Source organism: Triturus cristatus, chromosome 5_2 (assembly GCF_964204655.1).
Source record: "Triturus cristatus chromosome 5_2, aTriCri1.1, whole genome shotgun sequence".
Taxonomy (NCBI): domain Eukaryota; kingdom Metazoa; phylum Chordata; class Amphibia; order Caudata; family Salamandridae; genus Triturus; species Triturus cristatus.
Window position 1 is genome coordinate 1,021,827,805 of NC_140588.1, and position 14,715 is coordinate 1,021,842,519.

Below are 14,715 nucleotides of genomic sequence, written 5' to 3' on the forward strand. Positions count from 1 at the left end.
CAGTACAGAGATCTGGGCCTAAATCCATCGTTTTTTTGCTCACCATGCCATTCTAGTTTGGATCCAGCCATATGCAAATCAGTCTTGACCCTATGCCTCATGGGAACAGTCCAGCCCGAACTGCCAAGCCAGGTCCTCCCTGGACTGGAACCAAGCATCCTAGGACCGGTTTTGGGGATTCACCCCTCTTCAGCTAGGATAGCTTGATTCCAGTGGCATGAAGAGCATGGGACTCACGTCTGAGCATACCCGTCCCACTCGGGGTGACAAATACAAAAAGAACAATTGATGGACAGAATGCAGAACAATGTCATACATTCACCCCAGTACAGAGATCTGGGCCTAAATCCATCATTTTTTTGCTCGCCATGCTATTCCAGTTTGGACTCAGCCATATGCAAATCAGTCTTGACCCTGTGCCTCATGGGAACAGTCCAGCCCGAACTGCCAAGCCAGGTCCTTACTGGACTGGAAACAAGCATCCTAGGACCGGTTTCGGGCTTTCAGCCCTCATCAGCCAGGATAGCTTGACTCCAGTGGCATGGAAAGCACGGGACCCACGTCTGGGCATGCCCATCCCACTCGGGTGGTAAATGCAAAAAGAACAATTGATGGACAGAATGCAGAACAATGTCCTGGGCTCACTGTGCCACTGGAATCAAGCTGTAGTCTATATTTTGAAATACAGCTGCCCTTCAGCAGGCAGCGATGGAGGAACGCAGGGTCGCAAGAGACATTTGTCTTTAATTACTGTTTCACGATCGTTCGTTATTGCAACCAATGTGCATTCAAAAGGCAGGGCTCACAATTCCACAACCAGTGAAACAATAAGGAATTTACTGTCGGGTATACTCTGGCCAGGAAGCCGCTCTACACTACCCCAATACCAACAGCCACACTTTGTATAATGAACGCTATCCTCCATGGGCTGCATTCCTCTTTAGAAATGCTTGCTGATGTACCTGACGAGACAATAAACAGTCAGTGTCTTGCAACCATGACTGACTGCACACCGTTGATACGCCAGTTCCATTCACAACAATTTGCTGTGTGTGAACTGTTGTTTAACATGCACATATCTGTATTGTCAACTGTAATTTTACGTTCACCAATTCAGCTGCATTGTGCAGAAATGATTTTGAAAATAGATGACTACTTCTTTCATGTGCCCCATGATAATATGCATCAGCTAACACAAAGGGGCATATCTGCTAGAAAATGTCGGAGGGCGGAGGTGCACCAAATTTTGAAGCGCAGTGCTCCGACATTTTCAAAATGCAGGGATGTGCTGTATTTACTACAATATGGCGCACCCCTGTTTTCCTAGCGCTGGTGCTAAATTTAGCTGCCTAGTGCCACCACCTGTAGCGACAACACATGCACCCTTGCACTATAGTGTAAGGGTGCCTGCATTGCAGGGAATGATTGTTTATGTGCAGGAAGCTGTCCCATAATGGCTGTTTGTTACTTTTATGTGTGCTGCATTGTGCAGCACCCATAGAAGTAGCTAATCATCATTATCTAATTATTGTTTATGTGCAGGAAGATCACTTCCTGCACATAAATAATCATTATTGGCTTTTTGCTCCTACTATGTGTGCTGCAGAATGCAGCACACACAGAAAAAGCAAATACGAGGACAAATAAAAGCATTTCTCCTTGTGCGCCATTCTAACACCTGCTCTCGCTTGGTGTTAGTTTTTGGCAATGCCACAGATTTACAGATCCTTGTAAATCTGGGGCAGCTTCAAAAAGCAATGGGTGTTGCAGTGGAACGCCCACAGCAACACCCATTGCACGCTTCACGCAGATATCTGCGTGAAAGGGTATCATATTTATAAAGCACCGTTAAGCCACAAAAAGTTTGTAAATATGATGCAGAGCATACCGCCACCGGAGCGTCAAAAAAGTGACTCTCCGTAGGCGCTATGGCCTTGTACATATGCCCCAAAATATCTCAACATTTACAAATAAAGCCCATCCAACCAAAATTAATCAAAAAATGCATACCACATAATGTTGAATGAAGTCTGATGTCTGCGGTGGATATGGAAACTGACTAATGACATCAGCACATGAAAAAAGTCTGAAATAGAATGCTATTTCCGGAAAAGCCAGATGTTGTTCTCATATTGTTTAATTATCACAGGGATTCTGTGGTATCCATGCAGACATTATTGAAAGTGATAAAAATGACTCAGACCTGTTAAAGGAAGGCATTTTTAAATAACTTTGCATAACCTCGGGAAGAGGACACTGGCCACCGAAGAAGTCAACATCTCTACCCGTGAACGTGCTGAACAATTCAGCGACAGGAACGAACGTTAGTTATTTGAGGCTAATTTTGTAATGGTTTATGGACCAAAAACATGAGTATAATAACTAAATAGGCTTAAAAAAAAATCTTTATCAACTTCAAAAAGTTGTACTTTTTTTAACAAATAAGTAGCAGGTGAAAATACTCCAGAAAGCAGGTTGAGGGGTTTTGTTGTTTGTATAATTTTAGCCAAAGTTGATGTATTGAAATTGTGGCAAATTAGCCAGCTTCGTAAAGTCTGAAAGTTTGTTACATTCACAATAATGAATATCAGTACTGACACAATTCGAAATGTGGTAAGGTTAGACTACGGGTGTTCAAATCTAATTGTTTGTAAACTTTTGTTAAAATGACCAGAAATTATGTGCAATTGCACATACTTCCCTTGGCGATATCTGAACATGAAAAAGCCTTGACAATGCCCATAGGTCTGACTTTAAAGGAATGTTGTAGGGTAATGTGAAGCATTACATGTAAATAGCATGGGAGTATATATGCATTTCGGTAGAATAATAATGGTGTAAGTTAAACTGTCAGGTGACAGTTGCACTGTCAAGCCAGACCAAAAAATACTTGTAGGTTATAATATATAATAAGAATGAATAATTCCACAATTCTAAAGTGCTAACTGATCACCCTTAAAAGTATGGGGGCGCTGTTTGAGAGATTTAGTGAGCTATTGCCCAGAGTCGCATGATGCTGAGCTGAGTTGCCGCCAGGGATGGAGCCATGAGCCCCGTGCTCCAGAGTCAGCCGCTCTCGCTGCTAACCACATCCCTCCCTCTTCCTGTCTGTGCTGCTGCCAAAGAAGAACAACGCAAACTATCTAATTATCTACAACACTTTAGTAGCATTTCAATGTCATATGTGTCCCTGATAGTTCAAGCTTAAGCAGCTGGATAAATAAACAACATGATCACAACTGCATGGAGGGCGAGCCCTTTTTTGTGGAAGCACACAACTTCTGCTCAATCAAAGCATGTACACCTGGCTCCCATCGTATGGATGGAGCCAAAGCCCCGCCCTAGTGATTCTCACATAATAGTCTGGAGACAGCTGAGAGTATAGATCCTACATTCACAAGCCGAGGGAGATACCAGCAGGAGAAGCGGCTGAGAAGAAAATATCTCCAATGAACCTGGTGGAGATGTTAGCAGGAGTTGTGCACTGTGAGAATGTAAGTGTTGACCCAGGACTTTACTTTAGGACTTTTGTTTGAGGGACAAATGTCTTAGTGAAAAACATTACCTCTGAGAAATTGATTTAGAAGAAAGTTCACCAGGGGATCCTTATAAATGGAGAGTGGTACGGTACTTCTGAAATTTGTTTCAGCATGATTAAAAGAGAGTAGAGGAAGTTATGGGAGAGGGATACAAAAGAAATGGGTTGACAGGATGTAGGTGTAAGGAAAACACAGGCCGGATGCATTGGGAAAGCAATGAAGATGTAGTATAAGGATGCTGAGAGAAGGGCTTTGTAGATGCGTTTAGTTATAATTGATAGTGATTCAGCGTTGTAGCCCTTTTAGGACCCCACTATAAATTATCTTGTAAAAATAGGATGGTAATACCTGATAGGGCATTACTGATTCCAGGTTGTGTTAGTATCACTTTGCTGCAAGCTTTGACCCAGAATAGGGAATAACACATAGCACCAGGAATTAGAGGGTTGTTTGCCATATAATTTTCATCATTGCTGGGGCTTTTCAGCAATAGTATATTCCACCAGATTTTAGCAGGTTGAGAAATATTACTGGAAAAGTCAATTCCGGATGTCATATTGCTGGGTGTGGAAACCTGGGTGGGATTTTGCACTTACTATAACCAACACTTTGCATAACTCCTAATGTGTTCCATAGTGGTATAGGATGGGAAAGTTGTGGCCATATTATTTGTAAAACTGCATCCACAGGTGTAGGACATAGTTGAGAATTTTTCACATTCTCTTACCGCTACTAAAGCACGTTAGGATGCTGGAAATGTATCATCTAGTGCAATTAAATATAAAGTTGACTCTACCATTGCAAATTTTGCCTTGAACAGCAGAGTAGCTGCAGTGTAAGACAAAGTGCAAGTCATCCTAACCTGAGGTCTCAACAACGTTTGCCTTCTTTTCAGGTGATCATGCACCCGCTGAAACCTCGGATGTCCACCGTCAAGGGCGTTATTTGCATTATCATCATCTGGGTGTTGGCGAGCTGCTTCTCTATGCCGCATGCGGTGTATCAGAAACTTGAGCAATTTTGCATTGGGTAAGATGAGGGAACATCAGTGCAAATTATTTAAATCTCTTGCAATTCTGTTTTGAATCCACCAATGCCATTCTGCCTTATTCATTGGGTGGTCTGCTTTTGACATTATCTCTCATTGTGCATCCCTTCTGTCCGTTTCTTCTGTTCGTGATCCTTCTTTCGCGTACTTGTGCTTGTCCTTTTGCTCACTTCAGAGACCTCCTTCCCACTCCTGAGCTAGCATTCCTTTCAATCTATCATTAGAATGTAAGATTCCTTGAGCAACACACTCATTGCACTTGTTAAGTCCCAACACGATACTCTGCTTTAGCTGTTTTTTATGACGTAATTGAGAGGAGGTATTAGTAGTGTGAGATGTTGGCTTTGTAAGAACTAGGTATATGACGTAAACAGCTATTAAACCCAGGTCCCCAGTCCTCGTCCCCTTCATGAAATGTGGAGATAACCATCTTCCAGACAGAAAAAAGAGCACAAGGAATGCTGGGACCCACTACCCCACCCGCCCCCCACCAGCAAGTAGACTTTACCAGTACTTACCCAGCATACGTTCTGTTGTTTTTTTTCTCTCTGCCGACAGATTGGGACGAGGTGTGCTGGGTGCTGTTCCTGATGGGCTGGGGTGGTGGTCTTCTGTTTTTCTCCCTTGGATTGCCAGTCTGACTGCTGGGCTCTCCCCGACAGTGCTTTCGCTTGCCTCCAGGCCTGCTGGGCTTGCCTGGAGTCAGTAGTGTGATTGCCAGCCCTTTGCGACTGGTGCGCCGGGCCTGCAGCGCAGTTCTGGGTTACAGGCACACGTCTTCCTGGTGGCTGGGCCGGGTGGAGGATGCATTGCAGAGTCCTTTTTTTTAATAGTGGAGTTGGGCCTGGGGATGCTCATGTGGATGCTGGGCTGCTGGTAAAGACGCGTGGTTGCTACCCGGGTGTGCTGGCAGGTGGTGTACACCAGAACTGGCTGGAGGGGGCCTTTTGTGGCACTTTCCAGTTTGTGGTAGGTGAGTCTGCCAGCCCAGGTGGTAAGGCCCACATAGTGGCTTCCTGGCCTTTCTTGGGAGCCCCCCCTTAGTGGGATTGGTGTTTCTGCCTTTTGGATTGGCTTGCCTGTATTGACCTGTTGGATCATGTTTTCCCTGCCCTGGCCAGCATTCCAGCTGAGCGGGGTTGTCAGCCAGTGGGGGACCAGGTCGTCCTGTCTTCTGGAGGGACACGCCGTTGATGGTGGCATTCTCTTCTTGTTTTGGGTATAGGCTGTGTTAGAGGCGCTTCCAGCTTCGTTACAGTTGCCCTGCAATTACTGTGACTGAGTGGATCCGTTTCTGAGCTGTTCCTCTCCCGGACCCTCTGTTCTCTTGTTGGGTTAAGCAGCAGTTTGTTCCGCAGCCTGGGTCTCACTTGGGCAGGTGTGGCTTCTGCATGCATTTTTCTGTTACCTCACTGTTCATATTTGTGCTCTTTTTGGGTTGCGCTGCACCTAACGTGTTGGCTGTGCATTCTCTGCCCATGTCTGCAGGGTCTGGGTTCTCCCAGGTTTGGAGTTCTTCGGCCTTGCCTCCTGGGGATACGTCCGGTCCCAGCCTTTGTGGGCATTGGTCCCTTGTGGTTCGCCTTTTGTGGGTTTGCCACATGAGTGTTCTGGTTTCCCATCCATTTCTTTGTGTCATGTGCAGCTTGTGCCATGGTTTCCTGGCCACTTCTGAGGTATGGTGCCTTTGTGGCTTTGGATGAGGCTGGTTGCGGTATGCGTGTCTCTTTGCCCTCGAGGGTAGCACCCGGCTGGCTGAAATAGTTCAGTTTGGAGAGTGTTAGACTGAAGATCTGAAGGTGCCTGGTTCAATCTTGGGTTTCAGTACAGTCTGAGCCATTGCCTTGCTTAGGTTGGCATTTTCCTGGGGTGTAGTTGTTTGGTGGCCCCTGGGTCATTTGTTTCCAGGACTGTAGGGGACCTCCTCGCTCCTGTTTCTGCTGTCTTTCTGGAGGTATGTGAGCTGGCCATTTTGTGGGGTGCTTCTTCTCCCTGCCCTGTGGGTTGCGCCGGGGCCGTCTTTGTCTGCTACGTTTCGTTCCCAGGGCTGGCAGTTGTTGCACTGCTGCTGGTTTGGGTGTTGCCTGCTGCATACCTTTCTGTGGGCCTCTGCTTTCACTTTTTCTGGCCTCGGGTCACTGGCCTGGGTGTTTGGGTGCTGTTGCTTGTTCTTCTGGGCTGTGCTTCGGCTGCACTTTTTTGTGGCCGGCAGAGGGTTCTTTCTCCTGTTTCTACTGGCTGGTGTCAGGCTCAGTCAGCTGGGTTTTTGGGCGTTTCTGTTGGCATCGGCACTGTTGGGCTCTTGGCCTCCCTGCTTGACTGATGTGCTTTCTGGCGTCCCTGCCCTTGTAGTCTGGCACTGCTTTATTTGGGGTTGCTGTGTGGCTCAGTTCTTCACCCCTTGACTGCTTTGGTTACACTTCTTGGCGCCTTCTTCTGGCTGCCTGGTTGCACGGTGCCTGCACTCCTGGGGAGGGGGGGGGGTGTTCCCTGGGGATCTGGGGACTGTGGCTGGCAGCAGCTCCAGTTGCTCTGGGCGGTCGTGGGGCTTAGTTGTTAGCTCCTTCTGCGGGTTGTGTTGGGACTCGCATGAGGTGTTCCCTTTGTGAAGACCTTTAGTCTCCTGGTTGATTGGTTGACTTGTTGTACGATTGTGGGGGTTCCTCCTGCACAGGTTGGGCTGGTTAACCCTGTGTCCCCTTTCCCTTGCCCTGCCTGGTGAGTCATGGGTGTGTGGTAGCTGGTTGCTCTGGGTGTTTTTCTGGTGGCTCACCTATATTAGCCTCTGGGTTTGTCGTTCTCCGGAGGCTGCTTTTATGCCTTGGTTCGTCTCCCGGGGTTGCTGGTGGGGTTTTGTCCTTGGTGGGTGTTGTTTGTGGGCTGGTATTCCCTGGAGTTCAGGTTTGGCCCTTCTGTTCCCCTGGTCTCATGGACTTGGGGATCTGCCTCTTTCCACCCTTGGTCCTCTATGGTTTTTCTATCCTGATCCAGTTCAGTGCACTTTAGGGGCTAGTGGTGTCCATCCTTTGGGGGTGACTAGTCTTGGTTTGAATCCTGTTGTTGGCCTTTTTCTCTGGTGAGGTTTTGTGCTTAGCTTTGTTCTGGTCGCTGGCAGTCCCCACGTATTTTACTGTCCAGGTGGGGTGTCTGTGGTTTCCTTGGGCAGTGTTTCCAGTTGTTTGGGGCCCCGTCTCACCTGCGATCTTTGTAAGAGCCTCTGGCTTTGCATTCCACAACTCCGGTTCTCATTCTCCTGGTTCTGGTGTGTTGGCAGTCGTCCAGTATCTGTGCTGGTGATTGGTGCAGGGTGTTTTGCCATGGATTGTTTGGTCAGAGAACAAAAAAGGAGGGTCAGGGTAAGAAAATCCTGCACTAGTCGTTATACTTCATCATGGCTATGGTTATGATTAAAACTAGGTGCCGTGAACCTGGGACTTGACCCCCATACGTCCCAAGAAAGTGGTATACAAACCATTGACACAAATCAAACACAAATGGCTGTGCACTCGAAGCAACAGGTAGGTTATCTGTAAAGGCAAATTATTGTCCATAATTAAATATAAAAGAAAAAAATTGGTGTCTTTCCAAATGAAAAGAACAGTGATCGTTTTTGATTGTAGAAAATGGTTCCTTTTATTCTTTCAATTCATAGAACATTTCTTAAAACAGAGCACACAATGGATAAAACTGCCGACGCGTTTCATCCTCCTAAGGACTTCTTCAGGGCTTAATAGGTTTATGATAAAGATTCTTTGAGGTATGGCTCTTTTGTAAGATCGATACTACGATGAGTAAATAAATAGTAATTATCCCAATATCATACACCGGTGTCCGGTTCCCGAATTTGAGGAATGCACAGTGTGTATGTCTCCAGAAGTAATAATAATAATAATAATAATAGTAATATCGCCATTTGTAGAGCGCAAACAGCTACCTCCAGCAGAGGTGTCCCGGCACGATAATTTGCCTTTACCGCTAACCTACCTGTTGCTCTGAGTGCAGAGCCATTTGTGTTGGATGGATTGTTTGGTGTTTGTTGGGATCTTTTTGGTGGCCTGGCCCTCCTCTGGGTATTTTCAGTGGCGCTGGGGTCCTCTGCGGTCACTGGTGGCCAAGCCTGTCCGGTTGGTGGGAGGTTGGCCCTTGGTCAGTGCCTCTTCCCTAGCTGGGTTTGTCTTTTTCGCATTTGGTATTTTCCTCTTTGTGTGCCTGTTCAATGTTTTTTTGTCCGCTGTTCTTGTGCAGGAGTCAGGAGTGTGGCTGTGTTGTCCATTCCTTGGCTAGTCCTCTTGGTGTTTACCTTGGCCCTGGTGGTGGGACCTCCCACTTTTTGGGGCTGGTCGACGATGGTACTCACAGGTGGTGGTGGTACTCTCCCATTGTTGACTGTGCCGCTCTTGGTTTCCTGTTTGGAGCATGTGGCTTTTGTGGAATCTCCTACTTCCCCTCTGCTCTTTTCAGGGCTATCTTGTGGGGCCTTTCACCATAGGAGTGGGCTCCTTCAGTTGTCCCCTTTAGGGTGATCTCTGTCAGGTCTGCTGCTGTGTCTCTGGGCAGGTTTGAAGTTCGCAGGTTGGTGGCAACCTTGAGGGCCTAGTGTGTGGCCTTCAGGCTTTTCATGCCCTGTAGGGTCCTTGGCCTGATGTGGTGGTTCTGGTGGTGTGGTTGATGCGCCTTTTTCTCTCTTTCCCATCCTGTGGTGATGCCACTGTTTCCCTTCAGTAGCTTTGCCTTTGGGCTTGGAGTCTCTGCTGTTTGCATACTCTCGAGCCTTTAGTGTGGTTTTCATTCCTTTTTTCTCCTTCGTGGTGGTTTTCTGGAGGCAATTCCTTCCGCTCGGGGGTTTAGGTTGTTGGGGGACTCTGGTGGCCAGGGTGCCCTACTTGTCCTTTTTCTGTGGATTTTGGAGTTGGTTGCCTCCTTTGTGCCTGTGGTGGCTTCTACTTTCCGTTTGTCTCAGGGTCTGGTGTTACTGGCACAGGCATTGGGCTCTGGTTCGTCCAGTACTTTGGTTTTGTGACCCAGGCTTTGCTGGTGTTTCTGTTTGCACTGGGTCTTTCGTGCTTCTGTGGCCTTGTTTGCTTCTATTGGGCCCTCTTCCTATTGGGGAGTAGGCCTTCTCGCTGTCCTTCGGTTGATGGCTGTGACAGGTGCTTATTTGGCTTGTTCCCTAGCTGGTGCTCCTCCTCTTGCAGGGATGTAGGGGAGTTCCCGGGGTGGGATGGCTGCCTCCTGGGCTGTGTGGCATGATTTGTCCATTGCTATGGTTGTGGGGCTGTGATGTGGACTTCCTTGTTTGTTTTGTTGTTCACCTTTCTCGTCTCTTGGTTCTTCTGTTGGCTTCACTTTGGTTGCTGATGTCTGTGTGGTGTCCTGGGTGTGATTTGGAAGTTCGTATAGCTTTGGGTTTCTGGCTTTGGTATGCTCCACATGTCATGAATGTTACAAGGACTGGGGACCCAGGGAGTAATGCCTTATTACTTACTGGTAATCTTTATTACTCCGGGTCCCGTTGTCCTCGTCCCATTCATGACACCCCTCCCTCCCTCCAGAACAGCTGGCCTTCCTGTTGGTGGTTCGGTAGTTCAGAACGAATGCTGGATAAGTACTTGTTAAGCACTCCTGGTGGGAGGGGCTGGTGTAGAGGGTACCAGCATTCATTTTGTTCTTTTTTTATGTCTGGGAGATGGTTATCTCCATATGTCATAATTGGGACGAGGACAACAGGACCAGGAGTAATGAAGATGACCTGTAAGTAATAAGACAATACTTCACTTGAAAGGTGTAGGCAAAATGCAACTAGTGGTCTCTGTGTGACACCTATAACAAGGATTTACAGCTTTTGAGGCCTGCAATTAGCTTTAGGCCATGAAAGTCCCCATTTACAGAGAATTATGTCCTCTCCTGGTGGGTATTGTCTCCAAAGTGCCAGAAGGCCTATTTTCGTTAATTGTCATTTATGCTTAATTATCACTTTCGACTCCAAAGAGGCTGTTGTGCAAGCAAACATAAGTTAAAAATCTAAAGTAATATTTATAAGAAAAACATTTTCAAATACTGAAGAAATTAAGAAAAAAAAAATCTAAATATACCGTCTAAACGTCCTAGAAATAGGAAACTGTATACCATCTTCTCCACACATGAAAGTACCTCAGAGAGATATTTTGGTTTAGAAGGGTGGCAGAACACCTGCAGATCTGCGTTCTCCCGTACCACCAAATTTGTTGTTACCGCGCATAATGCAGAAGTAGTGGAAACACAGATATCTGATGGTGGATCCTGAGTTTGTTCTGCCATTGGAAATCTTTAAATTGCAGCCCATCCACCAAAATGTCGCTGGCATGAATGAATGAATGAACAATGCAAACCCTGCCCTACTTAGGGTGGGCATTATAATATTAAATGTTCAAGCCTGGACGACACTGCACTTATCATGGAGGAGCCAGGCTAGAAAAATAAGAAATAAATGTCCGACCTTGGAGAAAAAACCCTACGTGTCAGAACAATTTACTTTGTTTTAGTTTGTGTTTCAATAAAATGTTTACACTTTCTTTGTTTATTTCTGTGAAAAAAAGTGCTAAGCAGGTCTCAAAGGATTTAATTTGTGTGATCTAAATTATCCTGAAAATTCAAACAAACAATGGCCTCCACAAGAGTAATAGTTTTTACGTCTGATGCGAATTTCAAACTATTTGCTCCCAGCCAGTTCAGGTTCCATTTCCCAATTTGGCACTCACTATACAACAGCTGGATCCATTTTACACTATGGACCAGGTTCTATGGCCTTTTCAATACTGAGAGCTACTTCTCCCCAAGGAAATACACCCTGAGCTGCCATCAGACAGTACAACTACCAGCTTTAAATATGTCTTCCAAATACATCCATTTTGTCTCCTTCAGCATATCAGTTTCTGAAAATTAACACATTTTTCTACCACACACTTCTTCCATCTTGGGAAAAAAACCTAAATTTTCCATTATGAAAATAACATAATATTCCCTTCAGAAAACAAGGTTCCATTTTTTGTAAATATACAGCCCCAAACATACAAGTGTACGAAATGCTTCTCATAAACAGAATCTGTTTCAAATGTACAGGCCCTACGATTACATGCCATAATGCCAAAGATCCCTCTAATATGCCAATGAAGCTCTCCATTGTATGAGAAGTACCCCCGTGCCAAGGATGGACACCACAATGACCAGGATGCTAACAATACAGCAGTAATGGCAATTATGATGCCAGTGATTGGAGATGCAGGTCAGTCATGCGCACAATATGTCACTGATGGCTTAGAGTATGTACAACTAGGCCAATATATGTCGAAGATGAAAGTTATTATGCAAGGGCCACTACCATGCCACCAACTAACACAATTGTGCCAGAGTTGAAACCCCGTTTGAAAGAAAGCCTTGTGCATGTTGTGGTCTTTGACACTAGCCATTGTTTCCAGGAACCAATCATATTTATCCAAGAGATACACAATGCCAAACACACTCCCCCAGAAAGACACACACAGAAAAGGGCACACATGCATACACACACAAAGATGTAGGCAACGTGGGGCCTGGAAGTGGATCTCAGCTCTGGATCTAGCCACTGCTCCCGGCAGCTCTAGGGCTGAACATGCAACCGACTCACACACTTTCTCTCTGGTTCCTGAAATCCCACACTATGTGACTCTGCTCTATCTTCTACTCTGGTTACTGCCAGCATTCTTCTTTCTGGCCCATTGTTCACAAACATATTGTGAATGAGAGAGATGGGCCTACGACATGTCCAATCTCCTTGTGGCTTGTGTCTTTGTAAGGTTAAGAGTGCATACAGATGGTCACTTTGCCGGCTCATAGATATGTCTGTGTGTTAGCATGGTGCCCTTCCAGTACTTTGGCTGCCACTCTAAAGGTCTTGAGATGAGCAACGTGCATATCCCCTCAGAAGGAGGTACTGGGCTGAGCTTCACTTTGGGGAGCTACGTCAAGAATGTTGGTGAGCTCCCAATAGCTCCCGAGCTACTCGTTGCAAACCGAAGACATAGACTATCTTCAAAGACTCTTCTAACAAGACCCCAGGATTGTTTTTGAATAGCCTTGGACATTTCATAGAGGCAGGTGCAGGAAATTTTTTACTTTGAATTCAGGTATCCATTTTAGTTTACTATTAATTGTAATCCTAAAGTAATTTAACTAATCTCCATAGCCCATCGAATTGCCACCAGAAACCATTTCTAGGTGATTTTGGACTAGCAAAGAATATTGCCATAGCGTTTTCCAAATTGATGAATATTTATTTCCAGAAATACACATGAATAATGTCAACAGCATAGGAAACCGTAGGGATGTGAACTCCAACCTTAAACCATCAAAGCAACTGGAAAGTCAGCAATGAATACTTTAAACAAAAGAGATGAGTACAAATACTTGCTTAACTCCTGGTTTGGTTGAAAACTATTCAATCATTGTCACCACTTTATTTATGAGAACACTTAACCATGTGTCTGGCACTAGAAATGCTCAATTTGTTGTACACCAATCTTCTCCCAAAACTATTAAAGGCTAATTTTAAAAGAATGTAGGAGCAACGGTGACACCTTTCTTCAAAGTTTGCCCGGTCAAGGCAACTGCAATGCCATCTTGCATTGTGAAAAATCTTAAATTAATGCTTTTTTGAAAAAATATTAAGGGTAAGGTGTTTGAAGACACCGTTTTGAGATTCCCTCAATCAATCAATCAGTCAGTCCTTTGTAGAGGGCACTACTCACCAGTGAGGGTCTCAAGGCGCTGGGGAGGGGATGCTGCTACTGCTTGAACAGCCAGGTCTTGAGGAGTCTCCTGAAGGTTAGCAGGTCCTTGGTCTGTCGCAGGAGTAAGGGGAGGGTGTTCCATGTCTTGGTGGCGAGGTAGGAGACTGATCTGCCACTGATGGTTGTTCAGTGGATGCGTGGAATGGTGGGGAGGGCGAGGTCAGCGGAGCGAAGCTGGTGGTTCGAGGTGTAGAAGGTGAGTCGTTTGTTGAGGTATGATGGTCCGCTGTTGTGGAGTGCTTTCTGGGCGTGGATGAGGAGCTTGAAGGTGATCCTCTTGTTGATGGGGAGCCAGTGCAGGTCTCTCAGGTGGGCAGTAATGTGGCTGTGTCGGGGGATGTCGAGGATGTGGCGAGCGGAGGCGTTATGTATGCGTTACAGTCTTTTCTGGAGTCTGCCCGTGGTTCCTGTGTAGGTGGTGTTGCCGAACCAGCCTGCTGCTGACGAGGGCTTGGGTAACTAGCCGTCTGGTTCCGGTGGGGATCCACCTGTAGATCTTGCAAAGCATGCAGAGGGTGTTGAAGCAGGAGGAGGAGACAGTGTTGACTTGCTGGGTTATAGAGAGTGTTGAGTCCAGGATGAATCCTTGGTTGCGTGCATGGTTGATGGGTGTCGGTGCATCTCCCAGCATGTCCGGCCACCAGGAGTTGTCCCAGGCAGAGGGGGTAGAGCCGAGGATGAGGACCTCCGTCTTGTCAGAGTTCAGTTTCAGACTACTGCTCTTTATCCATTCTGCGACGGCCGTCATTCCTTCCGGGTGGTTGTGCATGTTGTGTTTCTTGAAGGAGAAGCGGATGCAGCGGTGGTCGGTCCAGTGGAGTTCGGTGGTGTTGCTGAAGGTAACGTGGTTGCTGGCGGAAAACATGGGGTAGAGCATGTGTCCGGCGGAGTGTGTTGGTGTCGTGACTAGCTGTTTGAGTCCGAGGTTGGCGAGGTTGTCGAGCAGGGTGATGGAGTTGCTGTCGTTGGCGTTCACGAGGTGGAAGTTCAGGTCTCCGAGGAGGATGTAGTCTGTGGATGCAAGGGCATGTGTGCTGATGACGTCGGTGATAGAGTCGCTGAGCTGTGGTCGGGGTCCGGGTGTCTGTAGATGAGGGTTCCTCTGAGGGTGGTGTTGGGATCGATGTAGATCTGGAAGTGCAGGTGTTCGGCAGTGCTGAGGGTGTCTTCGGTGCTTGTCGAAATTCTGAGGGTGTTCCTGTGGACGATGGCGATTCCTCCTCCAGGTTTGTTGGTGCGGTCCCTGCGGGTGATTTTGTAGTCGTCCGGGATGGCATTTGCAAAGTCGGGCGCCGAGGAGGGGTTCATCCAGGTCTCCATCAGG

At 46.6% G+C, this 14,715-nt stretch overlaps 1 protein-coding gene across 1 annotated transcript in view; it reads left to right on the forward strand.

Annotated features, from left to right (window-relative positions):
* Window positions 1-14,715, forward strand: part of LOC146829606 (G protein-coupled receptor 83-like) — a 125,917-nt gene that overhangs the window by 98,645 nt on the left and 12,557 nt on the right. The window contains exon 3 of the mRNA XM_085606703.1: window positions 4,435-4,568. Coding sequence (XP_085462829.1) covers window positions 4,435-4,568 — 134 coding nt within the window. The remainder of the gene's footprint in view (window positions 1-4,434; window positions 4,569-14,715) is intronic.